Genomic DNA, 20,787 nt, shown 5'->3' on the forward strand with positions numbered 1-20,787 from the left:
GAAGTCCCAGAGCAGACCGTGCAGGGCAGCACGGTGCTCACTTGATCTATTCTGTGTCAAAGTCTGCCTTTCCAAATGTGGAGTCACCTTCCTTGGAGGTCTTTAAGATCCACCTGGACATGTTCCTGTGTGACCTGATCTAGGTGGACCTGCTTCTGCAAGGGGGGTAGACTAGATGGTCTCTAAAGGTCTCTTCCAACCCCTACCACTCTGTGATTATATGACTGCCATTCCACAAGGTATCCTGGTACCTCATAGTACTTTTTAACATGAGTTTCACAGAGGGGGGAAAAAAAATGCCCTGACCACACTAGAAATTGTGCTAGAATAATAGTAGTTAAAACAGTTGTTCAATTCTGCTATAGCTTCAGCTGTGATGCAGCCAGAACCCAAGAGGAAATTTAACAGTTAAAATCAGGCAGTTTAAAGAAGTTACATGGCTTTGTGGATACCATTCATTAGTTTCTTTTTTAATGTGCACTACACAGCACTGATTAACGACTTGCAGCAGACGTGTGCAGGGTTTTTTTTTTTCCAGCAGTTTCATATAGCAGGTTAAAAACTTAGAGAAGAGCTTAACTGACACACATTTCAAAACACTTTGAGTGTGACTTGCTGTCGAGTTTGGTACTGTATATCAGAAGCCTGGAGTTGAACATTTCCAATATCGATTCAGTTAAACCTGGCAGTAGAGTGTAGTGTAACTGAAAAGGATATATTTCAAATAATTTTAGAAGAATAGAGCAGATTAAATATTTTTTTTTCATTTGTTCTCCTTTGAATTGGCTATCATCATAGCAAATGAAACACCAAGGAACAGTCAAGTATCAGTGCTTCAGTGCTGTGCGACTAGGTATGAAAAATATTAATCTCTTTGGATCACCAAATTCTGTTTGTTGTTATTTTTTTGAGGAAAGTTTTTATTAAAAAGTGATCAGACAAAAAAAAAGAAAAAAGTTTTCAGACTGATGGATTGTTACTAGCATAATTCACCAAACAGAACAATAGACTGTAAAAATATCACATACAATTGGAGGAGCTTAAAAATTGAAATCTCAAACTCCCAGGCATCAGTTTTCCTAGTTCTACCAAGTTATGTTCAAGCCTCAAGGCCAAGAAATTTAGTGCTCTCTTTTCAGAAGCCCTAAGAAGTATTGCTACCACCAGCAGCAGCTGTCTGCCCATGCAAGTACTGACCTCCTGCAGAGGCCAGAATGCTCTCTCTTGTTTCCTAAATTGGTGGCTCTGTGCCTACCCAAGGCTCATTTCTGTTTCAGTCCCTCAGAACTCAGATTTCTAATAAGCCAGTCAGTTCAGTCTTGAAACAGGATTGGTAGCTTGGTTATAGTATAAAGGGCTATTCATTCCTCTTTGGTGAAGCCTCTTTCAAAAAGACAAAACAAAAAAAAAAGAATTGAGTGACAAATGTCAAGCTGTAGAACTTCCTGTGGATGACTTTTTTTCCACATCTTTTAATATTGCTTCCTGGTTTTTAATTGACTCTGAATTTGCCTCAAAACCTTTTTCCTTTGACCCTTCATAGCCTCTCATCCTCATGTCTGGTGTAGTTGACTACAAATAAGCAGAGGTACCTGCTGACACCACTTACTTTTTCTAAACATTTCATAGAATCATAGGGGTAGGAGTTGGAAGGGACCTTTAGAGATCATCTAGTCCAACCTCCCTGCAGAAGCAAGTCCACCTAAATCAGATTGCATAGGACCTTTTTTATCCTCCTTTTTTGCACAACAGGCAAGCTGAAAGGTCTGTTCAGTGAGAGGCAGCTGCGAGGTTAGCTTCCCAGTTGTCTAACTCAAATAAGGTTCCTATCTCACAAGAGTTCAGGCATGTTGAACCCAAGCTGCCTGGGTTAATGCTTCCTGTGTGTTTCAGTTGTCCTAGCTGAACTTCATTCTTTGAACTCTTTTGAGTCTACAGAAGATGTAAAAATGTTTGACACTCATATCTTCTCTCTCTGTCAAGTTGCTCTAGAAGAACTGGGAACACTTGAGCTGTGTAGGCTTCTGGCTGTCATGGTTTGACATGACAGCCATTTCTAGTAAGGGGGAAGGGGCTGTAAAGATGGCTCCTGTAAGTAGTTGCTTGAAACTCTCCCCCAGCTCTGAGACAGACCCACTTCTGGGGCTGAGCCAATTAGATGCCTCCACGGTCACTTTTTAAGAAGCCAGAAGAGGAGGTTTCTTCCTCCATTTTCTTCCTTCTTCTTTTGCCCCTTCTTCTTCTGACTGGTGGTGGTGCAAGGAGTAGGAACACGGACTCCAAGAGGACTCCAAGGTCAGTGATGAAAGAGAGGAGGAGGTGTGCTGGAGCAGAGACTCCCCTGCATTCTATGGAGAGACCCGGTGAAGCTGAGATTTATTTTCATTTCTTTAAAGCCTCCGAATCAGCGGTAGAGACTCATTTTGATAATGAGCCCACATCAGGAGCAGAGACTTCTTTTGCTAAAGCTGGTCCCAGTCCAGGGGCAGTGATTCACTTCAGTTAAGGCCCCAAGCCAGGGACAGTGACTATGGCTGGAGGAGGCTGTGTCCCATGGAGAAGAACCAATCACTTCACTGCAGACCCCGAGCCAGGGGCAGTGATTTTCTTCTTTAAAACTACGGCCGGAGGAGGCCGTGTCCCAAAGGAGGGGCCCTTTATCACTGTGGCCAGAGCAGGCCATGTCCCGAGGAAGGGACCCAATATCCATAGCTGTAACTGTGGGGAGGAACCCACAACAAAGCAGCTCATTAAACTTATGCCCAGAAGAGGCCTTGTCCCGAGAGAGGGACCCTGTAACTGCAGAAACTGTAACCGTGGCAAAGAAGTCACACCAGAGATATTCACCAAGGACTGCATCCCATATGAGGTACCCCGTATCGGCAGAAGCCACAGCTGTTGGGATCAATCCACACCAGAGAAGTTCGTTAAGGACTGTGTCCCGGGGGAGGAACCCCATGTTGGAGCAGGGGAAGAATGCCAAGAGTCATCCTCTTCTGAACAGAGAGAAGTGGCAAAGCCCATCTGTGAGATGCTGACCACATCCCCCATTCCCTGCCACCCTGAGCCATTGAGGAGGGAGGAGGTAGAGATATCAGGAGCAGTGAGCTGGGCCCGGGAAGAAAGGAGGGATAGGGGAGGGAGATCTTAAAGTGCTGGTTGTAATTTTCTCATCATCCTACTCCCTTTTTGCTTTTATTCCATTCTGTTTCCTGTAGAATAAACTTTCCTACTTTCCTCTCTAAGTCGAGTACTGGAGTCTGTTTTGTCCAGAACCGTAATTGACAGGAGCCCTCCCTGCCCTTGTCTTAATCCACAACAACCTTGCTTATCTTTTTACTCCCATTTTGCTCCCATTTTTCCACCATCCTAATGAGGGTGGGGGTGAATTTGGGCACCAAGCAAGAGACTGTCGTGGTGCTGCTGTGCTAGCTGGGCCAAACCACGACACTGGCATAGAAAAAGCATCGTGATGAGTTCAGCTTTGCTGCGTGTGCAACTTCTGCTCTGTTTGTGCGTGCAAGTTTTTGTAGCCTGTCTGTGTCTTAAAATTACACATGTGGTATTGCAGTTGCAGCTTTTGCATGCTTATGGAGGTTTCATAGTGGAGCGCTGTCATCTAAGTACTTGGGGGAAACATGTCCCACATATAGTTCTCAGAGATAACTGGTAGCACTACGCCATCTGAAGATCTCCCAAATGACTCCTACATTGGCAAACTAGAAGTTTAGTTTCTGTTACTCCTCAGAACCACAACTCTTTTTCCCTTCTGCTTTTCCCATAGTTCACACAGTCATCCTTGCTGCAGCTTTACGATATGGTTAAGATTGCTTGTAAATGTAGATTTTCCTGACAGGTTTCATTTATGCAAAAGAAAAATAAATTGCTAGGTGATGTAAACTGGAGATTAAATTTAATGGATAATCTTGTTAGGTGTTTCACCAGTAAAAAGTACAGTGGAGGGCCCAAAATTGGAAGGTGCTATTTTAAAGTTTCTCTCAGGAATTGTGATAGTTGATGGCTGAAACCATCCTTCATTTTTGTCTTCAGTTTTCTCATCCGTTTTTCTTTAGAGCATTAGTGGGGCTTTGTTAGTGGCAGCTAGAATTCCAGCAAGTCAGAGTCTTTGGTGTTAAGAAAAGAGAGGGAGTGGAATGCATTTATGCTGTAACAGAATAATAACATTTTCCTGAGAGAAATTGCAAGAGCTTGTTGAGACTTTCTTTAACACATTTCTGTCAGAAGCTATGGAAAAGCATTGTATTTGCACTTCAATATGCTAAATAAGAAGTATTTTAGACTTAAGAATGTTATGTTTCACTTGATTAGCCTAATAGTTGCAACCTACAGTTATATGGTGCATTAGCTTTCAGTGCTGTATAATAGGACTGGCAGCATGGTGTCCCAAAAACTGTAATTGCGTGGGCTGCTGAACAGTCGTAGAGAAAGCTGCACAAAAATTCTGTTCTAGACAGTATTTTTTCATTTTGAAATGAATTTCACAACAAATTCACAGTTGGATGCCACTGCTTGTATTTCCAGTGAATCATACTCCAGAAAAGTAATACTTTCCTCCAACAAAGCCTGCCACAAACAGCGCAGTGATATAAATCAGAAATTGGATATTTTTTTAATTGTAATTTTTCAAAATATAGTGCAGTTATTAACTATGCCTGCAGGTCCTGACATTCACATATCTTTGGCTTTGTCTCCACATGCAAAAATGAAAATCCTTCACAAACAAGAGAAAAAGAAGGGCTGGGGGGGAAAAACTCTTTTTACTTATGCCCTGTTTGTGATAGGAAACTTAACTCCCCAGCAGCAATGATTGTCACAACAGCACACATTTAATGTCATAATCAGAACAAACTTGTTATACGGCTACCTTTTAATTTCCAGCCTAAGTTTACTGATGGACAATTCATTTACACATTTCTTTCCTGTGCCAGTATTGTTCTTCAGTTTATCTAGTTCTCCCTTCTCTCCCTGTCTGGTTCCAGTTACTGGCATTTTTGAAGCACAATTGCGTATTCTTTACGTTTTTGGTTTGTTTAGCTCACCACGACAAGGTTTTCAAAACTATCAGATGCTGCAGTTAAGGCAACTGCATTTTCATGTACATGGACCTTCTCTAAACTGCATAGCTTTTCACAGTTTACCTTGAAATATCTGGTCTTAAATGGCAAAACCTGTCTAAGAAGCTGAGGAAATACATGAGCTTGTGCTAAACCCCCTGATCCTGCACTCATAGCAGGACTGGACTCACTCTGAAAAGCCGGGAACACCTAATTAGTGCTACCAGGGTTGCAAGAAATAGTCTTCTTTGAACTCTCAGATGACCCATTTGTCCTTGTGTGCGGTGCAAGGATACAACATAAAATAAGTCCGCCTGTGCCCTTTCACTAGGTTTGAGTTAACACTCAAGGCAATGCGCCATACTAAGCTATGCTGTCATTTCATTTTTACCACAAGCTCCATCCCAATCCCATTTAGTCAACTCATTCTGAATTCTTCAGTTAGAAGACATAAATGACCATTTTATATCTTAGCTGTACACAACTAGACAGTGGTATTTAACACCTGGTGCTGATGTTGCTGACGTATTTCATGCTTGTAGAACTTAATGATACCTAGTTACAGTAACTCAGTGACTGACTGACTAAGAAATATGTCATGAAAGGTTTCCACAGACATGGTTGATAGGCAACTTTTATTAGCACAGTCAAAAGTTGTTTAATTTGGGTGCTCTCAGCAGCAGCAGCAGGCAGAATCAGCAGCTCCTATGCTGAGCCAAGTGGCATGAATACATGAGAAGAGGCATGCTACCTCGGGAGCTTAGGTGAGATGTGTGGCTCTTACACAACCCACCTGCTTTGGTCTCTATACATACCAGCTTTCCACTCATCTCCTTGATAGCACTTTTTCCCAGCTGGGCATGCTGGTCTCCTCTCTGCAGGACACACACCTGCCCTCGCTGTTTGACATAGCAGCCTCCTCTCTCTGCTTTAATTATGGTGAGAAATTTCGTTAGAGAACAATCAGTTGGGGCAAAGAAATGCTCCTTAGTTCATGAGTGAAATTTTGGTTGACTAATGAACATGCTCTGGCAGTACTCAGATATCTATGGAGAAGGGAGACCGTCAAAGTCTTAACCTGGTGGGCATTTGTGCAAACCTAAAAACACAGAGTTTCCACATGAAAGATCCTGCTGTCACAAAGTGCAGTGGTAGGCAACGAAAAGATGAGTACCACGATGGTTTGCAGACCAAAATCAACACCTTGCACCCTGAGGTTAGCTGCAAACCAGCTCCCAAATTCACCCTTTACCTCTTGATGTGATTTACATACCACCGTTTGGTGCCTGGTCAAGTTGCATTTGTTTGTGGGACGTGATACAGACTTTTTCTCTGTGATGTGACACCTGCAGAGGATTTAAATTGGGGCAGAGTGAAGTAGAAGGAGGAAAACAATAGAAGAGGAAAAAGGAAGGGGGTGTTGCATTTCCACATATACCTGTGATCTTTTGGTGTGGTTCAAGTACTGGTGTGTAGCATTCTTTGTTTTGCAGGTTACAGGGGAGAAGAAAAAAAGTCAGTTTTAAAAAACTTCTGGTATTGTTCTATTCCTCTCTCCCTTCCTTGTTGAAAAAGATCACTAAGATAACAAGAAATTATAAGCTTGCAACCTCGAATACTGTGCTGTTTGACTTGTCATTAGTTTAGTTTAAATGGAAAAAGTGACTGAGATTTTTCAAGGAAAATAATAAAACAAGAGATACATTAGAAGTGTTTTGGAATGCGTGGGGGAAAATTTATATTTTTCTTTACCTTTTTCAGTTACTTTCATGTCTTCCAGAGTGAAAACAAAACATTCCCTCTAAGAAGGTCATATTTCTTTTATACGTTCAGAAACAAAACTGGTTTTAGCAAGGGCAGTTAAGATCTCCTGTGACACTTACTGCTTCGCTGTCAGTGTTTGAAGCAGAGACTGTCTTGATAAGCAGGCCTGAGTGCAGATCTCAGCTACGTCCTGACTGCACATTGAACCAGCAGCCACTGTTCACCGTCACTCCCTCCGCTTTCCCCCAAGCACCCTTGCTTCCAACAGGAGCCCCACTATGCCCCACAAAGCATCCTCCAATCTAAACTCCAGGCTACATCATGTCACAGTGTGTAGGTGATGAAAATGTTCATACCTCATGCGAGGAGGTCTTAGCATCCTTTCATCCTACCCTTACAAAACTTTTGCCCATCATTTTTCTAAGTAATAAAGAACAAGTGTTTTGGTTTTGGATCTTGAGGTAAGCTGTGGGACCAGCAGTTAAGGAAGTGAGCACAACTGAGATGGCAGCTGTGAGACACGACTCTGTTCTTGCGTAGAGTAATTCATTTTGTTGACCTCAGGTAACTCATTTTAAAGCTGTTTTACATGGCAGGATTAAGTCACTGCATCGGTGTTATCTGAGGAAAGGTGGGGCAAATAAGATGAAGTGATTAAAGGTTCACTTTGTAATTTTTATAACAGCAGCCCTAATCACACTGTGATCTCTGAGCTGTGTGGTCTAACCAGTCCTTGTCCACACTGATCTCTTACTGTCAACTGAATACACCAAAGGGAGTGATGGGATCATTGTACTTTCTCAGATCCGTGCTAGAGTAATTGAAACCAGAAGTTGAGGTCATGTGAATCGATATCCCTCTCTCATTGCTTTCTGTTGCACTTCCAACATTTATACATACTTTCATGAGTCAAATGCTTTCTAATTTGTCTTTGCCTACAAAGTAAAGGGTCTAGAAAAGCAAAGGGGGCAATGTAAGACGTTTACCTATTTTAGATCTTGCGGAAGTGGTATCCAGATCTGGGAAGTTACTCCAGAATCACGGCAGCATAGGGAACTCAAGAGCCTGTCTTAACTGAAGTGTACTTTGTTGGTTGTCCTTTTGATTAGAATTTCTTTTTTACTTCAAAATGACAAACATTTTGTGTGCTTAGTAAATAAAATGCTTATTTTACTTCTCCACCTTTCCAAAGAGGAAATTTTTACTAAGGCATGACATCTCCTCTAAACTGCCATGAGTAATACCTTCTGAACCACTTTCACAGAAACAAGTGTCTTTGCCATTTCTACCTATAATAATAATTTACAGTCAGAGAAACTGATAAAGTAATAATATCTTCTTGAAGACCATTGCACACACAAAACACCTTGTCTTCTCCCTTTCTTCGTGATTTACCAAGCTGCAGTGCATTTCCATGCCATGGTATTGGGTATTCCAGCAAGACATCCAGAATTTATTTTTTTAGTTGTGCTAAGTTTTCATTAAATTTCAAAGTTGGTGGAATCTGGTTGCCAGGGAAGATCAACACTGAAACAGGAACCTGCTGGCTTTTTTAACCTTTTACTGTAAGGAAATGTGCCTTTCTCCTTTTGATTTGAAAAAGGAAATAGACTGGTGGTGTGGCTATGGAACTTTCTCTTTCTGCCTCTGATCGCAAAAGTGCTAGTGAAAGAGTGAAAAGAAAAAGTGCAGTATTGAATGATAGAATATTATGGCTGTGTTCAGAAAACAGAGTGAAAGTAATTAGTTTTCCTGTTTGTTTTGTTTCAGGTGTCAGAAACTACTTGAAAGAAGCATTAGTGAATATCATCGCTGTGCACGCAGAGGTGAGAGAAACTTGAGATTGTTTCATGCTCACATTCATATGAACAATTTCAGTGTACTTTGCATAATCCTGGCTTTTGTCACCCCTGAAAATTGTACCACTATGTCATTTTAGATCCAAGTGCTTCAGGTTAGGTTTAGACAGCCATATGTGCAACTGCTAACTTTTTTAAGGGCAGGAGGAGATTAACAGTTCCTGTTTATCCTCTGTAACACTCCATTACACCTTTTTGTTTCCGCTATCTGATGAAGAGTAAAGACAAAGTGTAAAGCTCAATTCTTCCCTTTTCATGCAGATGAAATTTATAGAGAGGGAAATATATAGATAGATATGATGCAGCCTTCCTCTGATTAACTTTATTTTCCACGACATATGACAATGAGCTTGTGCTTTGCTTTGGGAGAAATGTTCAATATATACCACTCAGAGTGAAAAGGCAATAGACATCCTTCTTGTACGTAGGCTAAAAAGTGAAAACCTAAAAGCAGAAAGTTTTCTAGTCTCTTTACAGCACAAGTTGTGTGTGAAATGCTTAGGTGGGTAATGGATTATTATAAGGTGTGCATATATTAAAGTTAAAATTCTAATATTAAAATAATACACTTGCAGGTGTTTGGCCTTTTGTGATAATATGCAGCAATTTTCTGTAGTCCTTTAGATTACAACTTCTGTTCCACATACTCCTTCCTTCTAATCGTCAAGAGTTGTTACCAGATTACTGTTTCTCCTGGTATAAGTTTTGGTATTAATATCACACTTACCTTTCAAAATACCAGTAGTATAGCTGCTCTGGCTCTTCCTTCTACTTAAACTCTGATGAGATTCACTTGAGGGTTTTGTTTATTGCTCTGCAAATTACAAGAATTCATACAACTGAAAATGTTTTCAGAAGCTTTAAATATCACTTGCAATATTTTTTATTCAATTTCAGTATTTACTTACAGCAGTTTTTGCAGAAACATTCCTGATTTTTACCAAATGCTTCCAAATGAGGGAATAAGCAACACAAAAAATATGTACCAACATGACATAAGTTTTTAATGTTGTTCTTCAATCTGGCAGAAATTTTTAAAGCAAAACGTCTCATTTTAATTATTGTTAAAATCAAAGGCATTTGTGTCTTACTGAGCTAGTCCTGTCAACACACATACTTGTTAGATTGCTGCAGCAGAAAGGTGCACTGCCCTGCTGACTTCATTGAGACCGATACTGATTTTGGCCCCAATAGTGTTGCCTCATAAATTTCAAGATGTGAAATGTTACAGAAATATGAAAATATGTGTCAAGATGAAACTCCCATTTCCACTGTTTTCTGGTGAAATTCTGTAAGCTGGGTTGGGTTTAGGTAGCAAGGCTACAAGTTTCTGTAGGTTGAAACAGCAAAAACAACCCATCAGCTGTACAGCGATCATGGACTGAAGTGGAAAGAAAATTGTTTCTCTGCTTTTGAATTCAAATTTAACTGAAATAAAATTATTGTCTTCTTAATTGCAAATTCGTGATGATTCACCATTGCTGAGAATTTTTTTTTCCTGGATTCTGTATAGTAACTTCAAGAGTGCTCGTTGTGGGCACAAACATGCTTTTCTCAGTACAAGATTTTGGGACGTGTTCCTGGTATGCTTGTGTTTAATTGCTCAGCGATATTTGCTGCTGAATAAGGTCATCCCTTCCCAAATCATTATTGGTTTGGTTTGGTGTTTTTTGCTTACTGTACAGCTAAGTATGTCACTTAGCTTTTGTGTGTCAAAGTAGTTAAAACAGACTGTGTGTCTGAATTAGCAGTGATAGCAGCTGATAGCTGATGTATATGTGGTGAGGGCATTTCACCTAGTGTGCAGGCCTACCTTTTGGAAGTCAGCTATATAGGATACCTGACTCATTACTTAAATTACTGAAAACTGTTAAGAATCTTGCTTTTTTTTTTTTGCTTCCTTCAATTTTCTTTTACACTTGTATATGAATATCTTCTGTCAGTTACTACATTTCCTTGTGAGACATGACATCTAAACTTCATATAAAGCAAAGGTGTTCTAAAAAAAATCATTCCACTACTTCATTTTTTAGATAATTTTAAAACAGAAATGCAGGACAGTGAGAGGGAGGAAGTGTTTAAGAACTCTATGAAGTTTATTTTCCTTCTTGTACCATTCTGGTCACATCCTTCTTCAGTTCCTTGTGTTATCTTCTCCCCTTCACCCTTTGCAGTTTTACTGCAGCTTCATTCACCTTTAAGTCTTGACCCCAGTGCGGTCTTTCTAACCTATAATCTCACTTCCTCCTACTTTCCAACCTCTTGGCCTGCATTTTCCCCAATTCTCTCTATAAAAACTATACTTTTTTAATTTTCTTTTTAATTCACCATCAATTTTTCACTTCCTTAAAGTTCCCTTTAAGGAAGACTGGTTTCTTCATGCTTTCCTTCAGGCATAGATCTAAGTTAATTTTGTGTTGCCCTTGTATTGCAGTTGCTATTTTGAACCTCAAATGGAGGATCCAAATACCACTTCAAAAAGTTGTACAAATAAGCAGTTTAAAAGATGGTCTTAATGCATGGAAAAACAGTAAGAGGTAGTGTTTTTGCCAGGAAGATAATAAAGGGCAGCAGTGGAAGAATCTAAATGAAAATCCATTACACTTTCCTACTCTCAAACCTTTTCAAAGGCTTCTCTCTGACACAGATAAAGACACTGGCCACTTGACAGTGGTCAGATACAAAGGATTCTAGAGGAAATAGTAACATGTGTGGGTAAAAACTGGATGAATGTGTAATTGGGTCAGTCAGTCATACAATGCTGAATTAAAAGTGTTGTCTACAAAACAGCCTGAGTATCTGCATCCCTCAGCTGAGAGCACACGTTTTGAAGTCTAGCTGCTTTTAGGCATTGCAAGGAAGTTGTCATTATCATGTATCTTATAGCTAACATTGCTATTAACAGAGGTGATTGGTTAAAGCACAGGGCAAGCATCAAAAGAAGTCCTTCATATTCCAGTTACACATTCAAAATATTCATTGGTAAATATGAAGTGGTCCTCTCAATCAACATATTTAGTGCTTTTTATTGGAATGTTGCTGTAGAAAATATTGCTGTTAATAAAGCTATTGTGGTTCTTCTTTCCTAAAAATCAGGTGTTTACCATTTCCAAAGACTTAGTTCCTCGGGTAATGTCAAGGGTTGTAGAAGCAGTTTCTGAAGAACTGAGTCGACTGATGCAGTGTGTTTCATCCTTCAGCAAAAATGGAGCTTTACAGGTACCTGAATACTTCATACTGTCAGACATCTTAATCTAGAAAACTGATAATAACAGAGAGAGGTATAATCTGTGTATTTGTGTGATTTATATTAGCAGTTAAAGCAAGAGGATAAAAAGGATTAGTATTTCAGATTTATGGATGAATACCCTTTGGGATACTGGTTCTTGGGTTTGATTGCATTTTAGTGTTGTCTTTGTGTCTGAAATGCATACAAGGTTACCTTTATCCTACGAGATAAAAAGCATCTTAAAGGAATCTATTCTGAAATGTCATTAAGTACTGTCTTTGGCCTGTCATCAAAAAATACTTTAGCAGACAAAACAATTTTGTGATATTTTAAGATTTAAAATATCAGATTTAATGATCCAATCACAAGCCTTATTTTCCAATTGCTGGTAATAATTGCATCGAGCAGAGAACTAATGTAGGAAGATCACAGCCAAATAAAACTCAATGGATAGCAACAAAGCTACCCATATATAATTTTTGTTTCAGTAGACCATGTGAACTTGCTGTGTAAACCCATAACTGAAAGGATTTTCTCTCCCTACTGTAAATTTGTCACTCACATTCATTTTCTGTTGCTCTAAACGTAGAAAATCCTGTCTGGTAGGAAGCAGCAGTGTTGAGGGGGAGCTGGGCCAGGTTAGACTGATCAAAAATACCCATTCCTGAAGAAAAGCCTGAAACCTGTATTCCCACATCCCATGATCCACAGTTTTACAGAGTTTACCAAACTTCCACTATGTTTGTTTAGGCTGTAGTACTTGAGAATGAGACACTTCCCCAGCGTACTACTACCTCCTAAAATGTAGGAAAGACTCCAGAGTCTTATGTATAGGTCTTCAAAAAGTCCAAGGCTATTCAGCTTGGAGTCCCATACAAAAAGAGATGTAACATTCTGTGGTGAAAAAAGCATTTCTTAAAGAATATAAAGTTGGTGAGTGACTGTGTCATATATTGTGCCAGAAAGTTCTGGCACTAAAAAACATGTATTTCAGCTGGCTTCATACCTACAGGAGAGATGAGGGGAAGATGTGAAAGCCAAAACCTTTCATTATAACTGGGATTAGTTGTCTGTGGTGAAAGATGAGTGTCACGGAATCACAGCATGGTCAGGGTTGGAAGGGACCTCTAGAGATCATCTAGTCCAACCCCTCTGCTAAAGCCAGATCAATTCACAAAGGAATGTGTCCAGGCTGGTTTTGAAAACCTCCAGAGAAGGAGACTCCACACCTTCCCTGGGCAGCCTGTGCCAAGGCTCCCTCACCTGAACAGAAAAGAAATTTTTCCTTAAGTGCAACTTTTTGTGTTCCAGCTTTTGTCCATTACCCCTAGTCCCGTCATTGGACACTATAGAATAAAATGTTACCCCATCCCCTTGACACACACCTTTGAAATACTTGTAAGTATTAATGAGATCCCCCCTCAGTCCCCTGTTCTCCAGACTGAACAGCCCCAGTTCCCACAGCCTTTCCTCTTAAGAAACATGTTCAAGTCTCCTGATCATCTTGGTATCCCTGCACTGGACTCTGTCCAGAAGTTCCCTGTCCCTCTTGAGCTGAAGAGCCCAAAACTGTACTCCAGATGAGGCCTCACCAGCGCAGAGCAGAGGGGGAGGAGTGTCATATTAGTTGGATTTAAGTGTAAATCAGTTTCTGTAAGGGCTACCTGAATTAAAGTTTATATTTATTAATTTTTTGTCTTTATGATGAACAAGAATATAAATTGGGACAAAGCTCACTTTATTTTTTAATGAAAGGATTTAAATTATTGTTCATATGGAGAACTTTCCTATTTCATGTAATACTGTGATGACAATGATAGCTTTTTGAAGTCTAAAGGATGATGTATGAAATTAGTTTAGTTTTTGAGTCCATTCTCCACAATAGTTCGCATTTGTGAAAAGCACCTGGACACACAGTAGAGTGCAGGAGTAAAATCCCCAAGCTTGTGTGCCCACCAGGTGACAGACAAGAAGCAGAGCACAACCATTCTTCTTCCTCATCCGATGCAAACAAATAAATTCAACAGGAAAACCAAGAATAAAACATGTATCGACAGATTCTTGCGCTCTTGTGTTTCCTTCCTCCCTGGCCAAGCCATGCTGTGAGAAGTTAAGCTCATGGTATTTAGTGTACAAGAAAAAAAAGACACAAGTGAAGACTGCATCCCTCTATATTTTTATCACAGTGCAGAAAAAAATGGAACAGAATGGAAGGTTTATTACTGTTACTGAGAGACAAACCAATGTTTTTAGACTGCTACATAGTGACCGTACAAACAGTTTGACTTGAATCAAAAGTATAAAGTTGTTCTTTTAGCAGCCACCTGACATAGCAGCGTGGCAACGACAGATACAGGAAACAAACTGTTAAAAGCCAAAGCTGCTTACAGCTGCAGCATGCAATACCCTTTGCCTCTAAAAAAAGATGAAGCTTTGGGATACTGGTATTTGCTTGATGGAAGACTGTTGTGTCACTGTTTCAAGATTTGTGTTTCTGTCTTTAGGCGAGACTTGAAATCTGTGCATTGAGAGATACCGTGGCCATATACCTGACACCTGAAAGCAAGTAAGATGTGCTGTAATGTCTGTTGTTTCAGTGTAAGGTTATTCTTGGTGAACATGCAAAAGCAGGTGATGTACGTTATGGATTAAGAAATTGTGCTGTGAATACAATATGTGCTATACTAGGTACATATATGAAAAAGAGATTGCTAGCAAAGTTTTATCCATTTAAAGAAATACTTTTTGGTTTTTTTACTTGAATTTTTACACAGAAACTAGTATTTGCCACTCAAAAAAGTAAACTTCTCAGCAACTGAACTGCTGTTAAGCAAAATGAGGCTAATCCAACACAAAAGCAAATGTTGCCGTGTTTTGTCCAGTTTTTCACAGCAATCTCATAAAGCACACAACAAAAAACCTGCCAGACACATCAAAGAGGCTAAAGAACTGGACACTGGTAGGATTCCTGTATAGGGATATGGTAAAAGAGAACTCTCCACAAGCTTGTATGATACCCTACTCCTTTTTCACACACCTAATCAGGGAAAGTGAATTCAGTTTCACACCGACTCTTACAATGAAAGCCTTCAAAAGGCTTTCAGCAATTTCTCGTTTCTCTGAGGTGCCAGACCAAGTGTGGGACACACTGACACATGAACATAAAGGGAGAAGGATCAGCAGCATCAGTGGCTGATGCAGTCAAGGCATGTAAAAACAAATTATTGTTAGCTGTCAGCAGTTTTGAGTAAAATTGATTGACTGAAATTTCTGTGTGATTATGTCAGGGGTTGGATATGGGCAGGTTCATTCGTTATTTTAATTACCTAAGTTTCTGTGAGGGTTGGCATTGTATCTTCTGCAGATGGCAATTTGGTCATCTTACCTGCTCAACATTTTATAGGAGAAGTTGCAGGGCCTGAGGGCCAAATATGTCTTCATAGTGTAACAGATTGTGTCCTCTGGTGTTACTACGTTTCATTTCAAAAGACTTAATTCTCTAGTCTGTCTGACAATAGTAAAGACTTCTATTGAGAGCTACTTGGTACTGGCTCAGTTGGTTCATATGGAAGTGGTATTGTCTCTAATCAACATAGGGGCAAAGCATACTGAACTCTGGAAGCTGGAGCTTCATGGCTGCTTTTTTTGTTGCCCGACTTGTCAGTAGTAATCGTTGCCTCAAGTGAACATATTCATCTTTTACTGACAGATTATACCTATCTGTGCAGGTCTTGCATATTGTCCCTGCACATCTGTTCCACATCTGTTGCAGCGAGAGGGGTAGAAGCTCATCTTGTTTGGAGTTAAGTCAAAACTTGGCAGGATAATGCCCTAAAAACTTCCTCTAACCTTGAAGTTGGGCCCATTTTGAGAGGGAGGTTGGCTCTGAACACCTCCAGAGGTCCCTTCCAACCTAAATTGTTCTATGAATCTGCTACATTACCTCAGTGCAAACCTGTTGTGCTTTGCTCTGTAGGCTCCCTTCTGTAGGGGAGAATGCAGTGACCTGTCTACTGAGCACGGAAAGCTAAAATCAGTGCTTTATCTGTGCTTCATACAGAATTGTTTAGGTTTGAAGAGACCTTTAATATCATCAAGTCCAACTGTTAACTCAGCACAATCACATCCACCACTAAACTATGTTCCTAAGCACCACATGTACACGGTTTTTTAACATCTCCAGGGATGGTGACTGACAAGCTGGCAACTATATGTAATTCCTGAGGAGTGCAGGATGTCAAGCACAGTATTAAATCAGCAACTGATTTAACATTTACTGTTGATGTCTGGTACACGTCACATTAGGACTGTCAAGAGACCTGCTTGAACCCCTGACCAATTTATGCTCAATTTGCACATGAAGGTCAGGTGTCACGTTAATTCTTTTGTTAAAAAGAATGGGCAAAATGGGGCCTTTCTCTGTGGAATTTATGCAGAGAAACTGTGAATGCTAAAACCCGTACCAGTGGAATGTGAGTATTTTTATTTTCCTTGCAGCTCAAGCTTTAAGCAAGCTTTGGAAGCCTTGCCTCAGCTCTCAAGTGGAACTGACAAAAAGTGAGTATAATGCAACTTTTTGTCTCCTTTCTGATCTGTGGAGCCATTGCTTTTTACTCTCGTATCAGGACTTTTTCATAAGAAGGTTAACATTCGCTGTATTTGACCATTCTGAATTATAGAGCGGAAACCTCTTTGGCCGGAGTTAAGAATAAGCAAAGTCCTTGTTCATCATGGCCTATTAAATTACACAGAATTGCTGGTGGCTTTGCAGCATATCTCTTTTTTCCCCATCTTGGTCTTAGCAGTTCGGTGTAGCTTTGTATTTAGTTTGTAATCTATTTTAGCCTTCCTTGTTAAATTAATCTTAATCTTGTTAATCTCAAATTTCTGTGGGATCCATTGTCTTGTTTTGCTGAATTTAGCAGCAATTAAAAAAATGACCAAGGAACAAAGTCCAAACATTTCCCAGCAGATATATGAGGAACTCTCAAAATGAGCCTAATTCATTTTAGAACAAATAAGAAGAGTCTGTGGTTCATTCTTAACATCAGAATGACGAGGTTTGGGTTCCTCCTTCCCTACTGTAGCAACATTTGACAAGCAAGCTGCTTTGATGCATCCAACCTACTATTTGGAAGTCTGCTTCACCAACATAGCTTAATGAAGAGTAGTACAGTAAAATTAGGATAGATTTTTAATGAGTATATTAGGGTAAGTATAGATGTTCCAAACTTAATATGGGTACTGTGGTGCTTTCAGGAACTGGACTGCATCAAATCAGTTTGCACTTCATGTTTAGAGTTTAGAATATTTTGTAGACACATGAAGAGACAGTTTGTGCAGCCGTCGGTCTGCAGACTGTGCCTTCTTCCAGATGTTCTCTTTCTGTTCATTCAAACCTACTCCTTGCTAGCCACAACAAGTCTCAAGATACCTCCTTGCCACATTTAGTTCTTTATGCTTTATTAAAGATAGGAATCAGTTTTGAGTAAGGAGAGTGCTTTCAACTCAGACTTTCCGAAACACCTGTAGACATTTTTTTTTTCACGTAGTCACAAGCATTTGAGCTTCATAGGACAGAAGAAAAACTGCATCATTTTTACATTTGCCTCAGAGTTCTGAGCCCTAGACAGTGCAAAACTTGTTCTTTTTCCCAGATTGTTACACCATAATTGCCTTCATTACAGACAGCTCGTTGTAATCTGCACATATTTGTGTAAAATACACATTTCTGCACTGATTTAGAGATATTCATTTCTGTTTACAGTCATTACCCTGATACTAAGTGATGAATATGACAGTAGTCGTCTTCCAGAGGACTTACTGAGGAAGCAGATACTGATTTTGTGGTTGAAGTTATTGTTCTTGGGTTTGTTTGAGTTTTTTTTAAACATGAAGTGTGATTTCTTCTGTTACTGGCTGTTCAATAGTCACGGCTTGCCAAAAAGTCGAGGTGATACACGTCTGCCCTATATAGCTTGGTTTTGAAATTGAGCAAAAAGTTTGGAGAACATATTCATCCCTAGAATATGGGGAAAATAAAACACACAGGCAAGACTGTAAAACTTAATGATGCATCTCCACTGATACAATAAACATCTCTTACAACAGAGCCATCAACACCCTTGGTCCTATAACCTGCAGTTCGTGGGTTATCATACGTATTATAATAAATATTACCTGCTACACCAAGTAGCTTCTTGGCTGTTAGCTGTGTATATGCAAATGAACCATTGTTATGCTCCAAAGTGAGCTCGTACATAGGGTTTTTACCTATGAAGGACAAAAACACAGGGTTGCCAGTGAATGTTTCTCTTGAAACAGTCATACCACCTCTGATCTTTCAGCTGTGATGCTTAAGAGAAAATCAACAAAATTCCTTCCAAAGACAAGTTTGAGAATGGGAATTTGCAAATCACCTACACATGAAAAGCCAAAACCTTGATAAGGGATGCTGGTTCTCTACTATATAGTCTGGCAGTTCCTGAATTTTTCTTACAAAGTATCTGATGATGTTCTCTACCAGTCCTTTTGCCGTTGTGCTTTGCAAATGTGTTTCTCTCAAGAAGATGATCTTTATCTGGAAGGAAAGCCATATGAAGGGCTATTTTATCACCTTGATAAAATCTCTGTGGTTAAGTTCTCCTCTGGCCACAGATACCCCGACACATTGGTATACTCCTAAACATCTGTAATATTCAGGAATTTGAACAGACCCAATTTTAGGCCCTTTATTTAAGCAGACAATGTACTTGAAGTCACAGACAGAACAGAGAAAACTTTTGGTAGTTGTTCCCTTTTCAAAATCTGCTAAGGTTGTAACTATTTTCCTTTTACAGGTTGCTAGAAGAGTTACTAAACAAGTTTAAAAGCAGCATGCACTTGCAGCTAACCTGTTTTCAAGCTTCTTCATCAGCAATGATGAAAACGTAGACAAGGACACAATGCAGGCAACTCAAAAGACAAATGTACTTAAACCTCAGCCATTTTTTCTGTGCTTCCTCAGTTCCTTTGAAGACTAAAGAAAATTCACTGAAAAAAAAAATTGAGACACAACTCATTGAGTGATGATATGGAGGAATCCTGCTGAGTGAGATTTCTGGTCATAAATATCTAGATAAAATGGTTTTCTGTCTACTGTGTTTCATTCTGTGGAGATTAAGTCCATTTTGTTTACATACACACTTCTTGGCTGTATGTTCGTAGAGACATATTCATTGATGTGCTGCAGTCTGTTTCATTTGTTAAAAATACCTTGAAATGTATTTTTAGCAAATGTCACCTTAAATTTGAGTATTACTTATGTTGTTCAGTGTATCACTCTGTTACTTTCTAGATGTAGAGTGATACTGATGTGACTGGAAGACTTAACTTGTATAAACTATTGAGAAGTATGTAACAAAATTTACTGTATACAGTTGACTAATAAGTGTTGAGATACAATATGGAGAAGGACCCTGCTTTTGCATTTTTAAATTACCACTTTTTTTTCTGTTACCATCTACAGCTTTAGTGGTCCTAAGTCTGATTTCTTGGGTGGCTTTTATTTTCGTACTTCTTTTTTTTCTAAACATGTTCCTGCCTCTTTTGTTTCCTCCTTCTTTGGCATTTTGATTCATGATTGAAATAAGCTCATCTTTCATTGGCAGTTAACAGAAGAGCACCCCAAGTTTATAAGAGTAGTAGAAGGGGATGTTTTAAAATGATCAAGTAAAATATTCTTTGGTGTTAAGGAGCAATAGTTAATCACCTTGCATAGAAGTAAGGAGGAGCACAGTATGTCATTGGTTTTGCTGCTTTCTTCTTGTCTTTTGTTCTTAAAGTTTTATGGCCACTATCTTCCTCTTCTCTCTTGTTAGTCTTCACCACCATTCAGTTACTGAATTTGTGTGGAGGAGAACAGGGATGCAGGAGGATAGAACAGTTTTGCTGCCGTTAACGGATAGTTACACAACGATCAACTACGATCAAGAACCATCTTCCCAACAGAGAGGATTTGACACTGACTTTCGTTTTGGGATTTGATATAAAATGCAGGGAGCTATAACAAGAGAGCAACTGATAGAAAGTGGTCTTGTTTTGGAGGGTGAAGATGGGTTTAATTTTCCAACTGAAATCATGACTTGCAAGTAAATCACACAGTAATGATTTATGCTGTCTGTATTTAGGCAGAATTTACATTTACATTAGAGAATTTACATTTTGAGTGGGACTTTTCAGAAACAGTGCACTGAGTTTTCAAACATTTTTTTTAATGTCAACTGTTTTCTTTTGTCAGTTCAGTAAAAATACCATGTACAGTTCCTGTAATATGAAATACTGAAAAAACAGCTTGACGCACATGTGTTTATTCGTAAAAATAAATCTGTGTAGGAAGTAATAGCATGTCAAATGGAAGTCTGAAGCTTCAAACATACATCATTATTGGCTTTCAGGGAGAACTCTTAAACACCTGGAGCAATGTTGTTTTGTTAAGTGTTGTCCATTCTAAGCTGGTCCTACTCTCATCTGCTGGTATTAACTGAAATAGTCGTCCAGTTCACTCGATCTGTAAAGGATTTCACTTCGGAATAATAAAATACCAAGAAAAATAATAATAAGCTCTTCTTGAATTCCTTACTTTCTAAGAAATGTGATTTCTTTGAGTTTTGCAAGGCTACATTTTCTACATCTGTATCAGACACGTACTCGATTATTGAAAACATATCTCATCATCTGGACTGAATTAATATATTCTGGCATCTCTTTATTGTAACATCATGCTCTTACTCATCTTCTGTTGCAGGAGCTTATTGCTTGTCTTTAAAACCTGAAGTCAGATGTTTGTGTTTAGTTACATTTCTGAAGTAACACTTCAGAA

General features: G+C 39.3%; 1 protein-coding gene across 2 annotated transcripts in view; it reads left to right on the top strand.

Annotated features, from left to right (window-relative positions):
* EXOC2 (exocyst complex component 2) overlaps positions 1-20,508 on the top strand; it is a 133,260-nt gene extending 112,752 nt beyond the window's left edge. Inside the window, exons 24-29 of one of the 2 annotated variants that reach the window (XM_061995978.1) lie at positions 8,610-8,665; positions 11,795-11,917; positions 14,432-14,493; positions 16,425-16,484; positions 18,767-18,895; positions 19,787-20,508. In XM_061995978.1, the coding sequence (XP_061851962.1) occupies positions 8,610-8,665; positions 11,795-11,917; positions 14,432-14,493; positions 16,425-16,484; positions 18,767-18,860 (395 nt within the window). In that variant the 3' untranslated portion in view covers positions 18,861-18,895; positions 19,787-20,508. Of the gene's footprint in view, positions 1-8,609; positions 8,666-11,794; positions 11,918-14,431; positions 14,494-16,424; positions 16,485-18,766 lie in introns of both variants that reach the window. The other variant, XM_061995977.1, reaches the window with a different exon arrangement.
* Positions 20,509-20,787: the final 279 nt, after the last annotated feature.

Source organism: Colius striatus, chromosome 4, assembly GCF_028858725.1.
Source record: "Colius striatus isolate bColStr4 chromosome 4, bColStr4.1.hap1, whole genome shotgun sequence".
NCBI classification, from domain to species: Eukaryota; Metazoa; Chordata; class Aves; order Coliiformes; family Coliidae; genus Colius; species Colius striatus.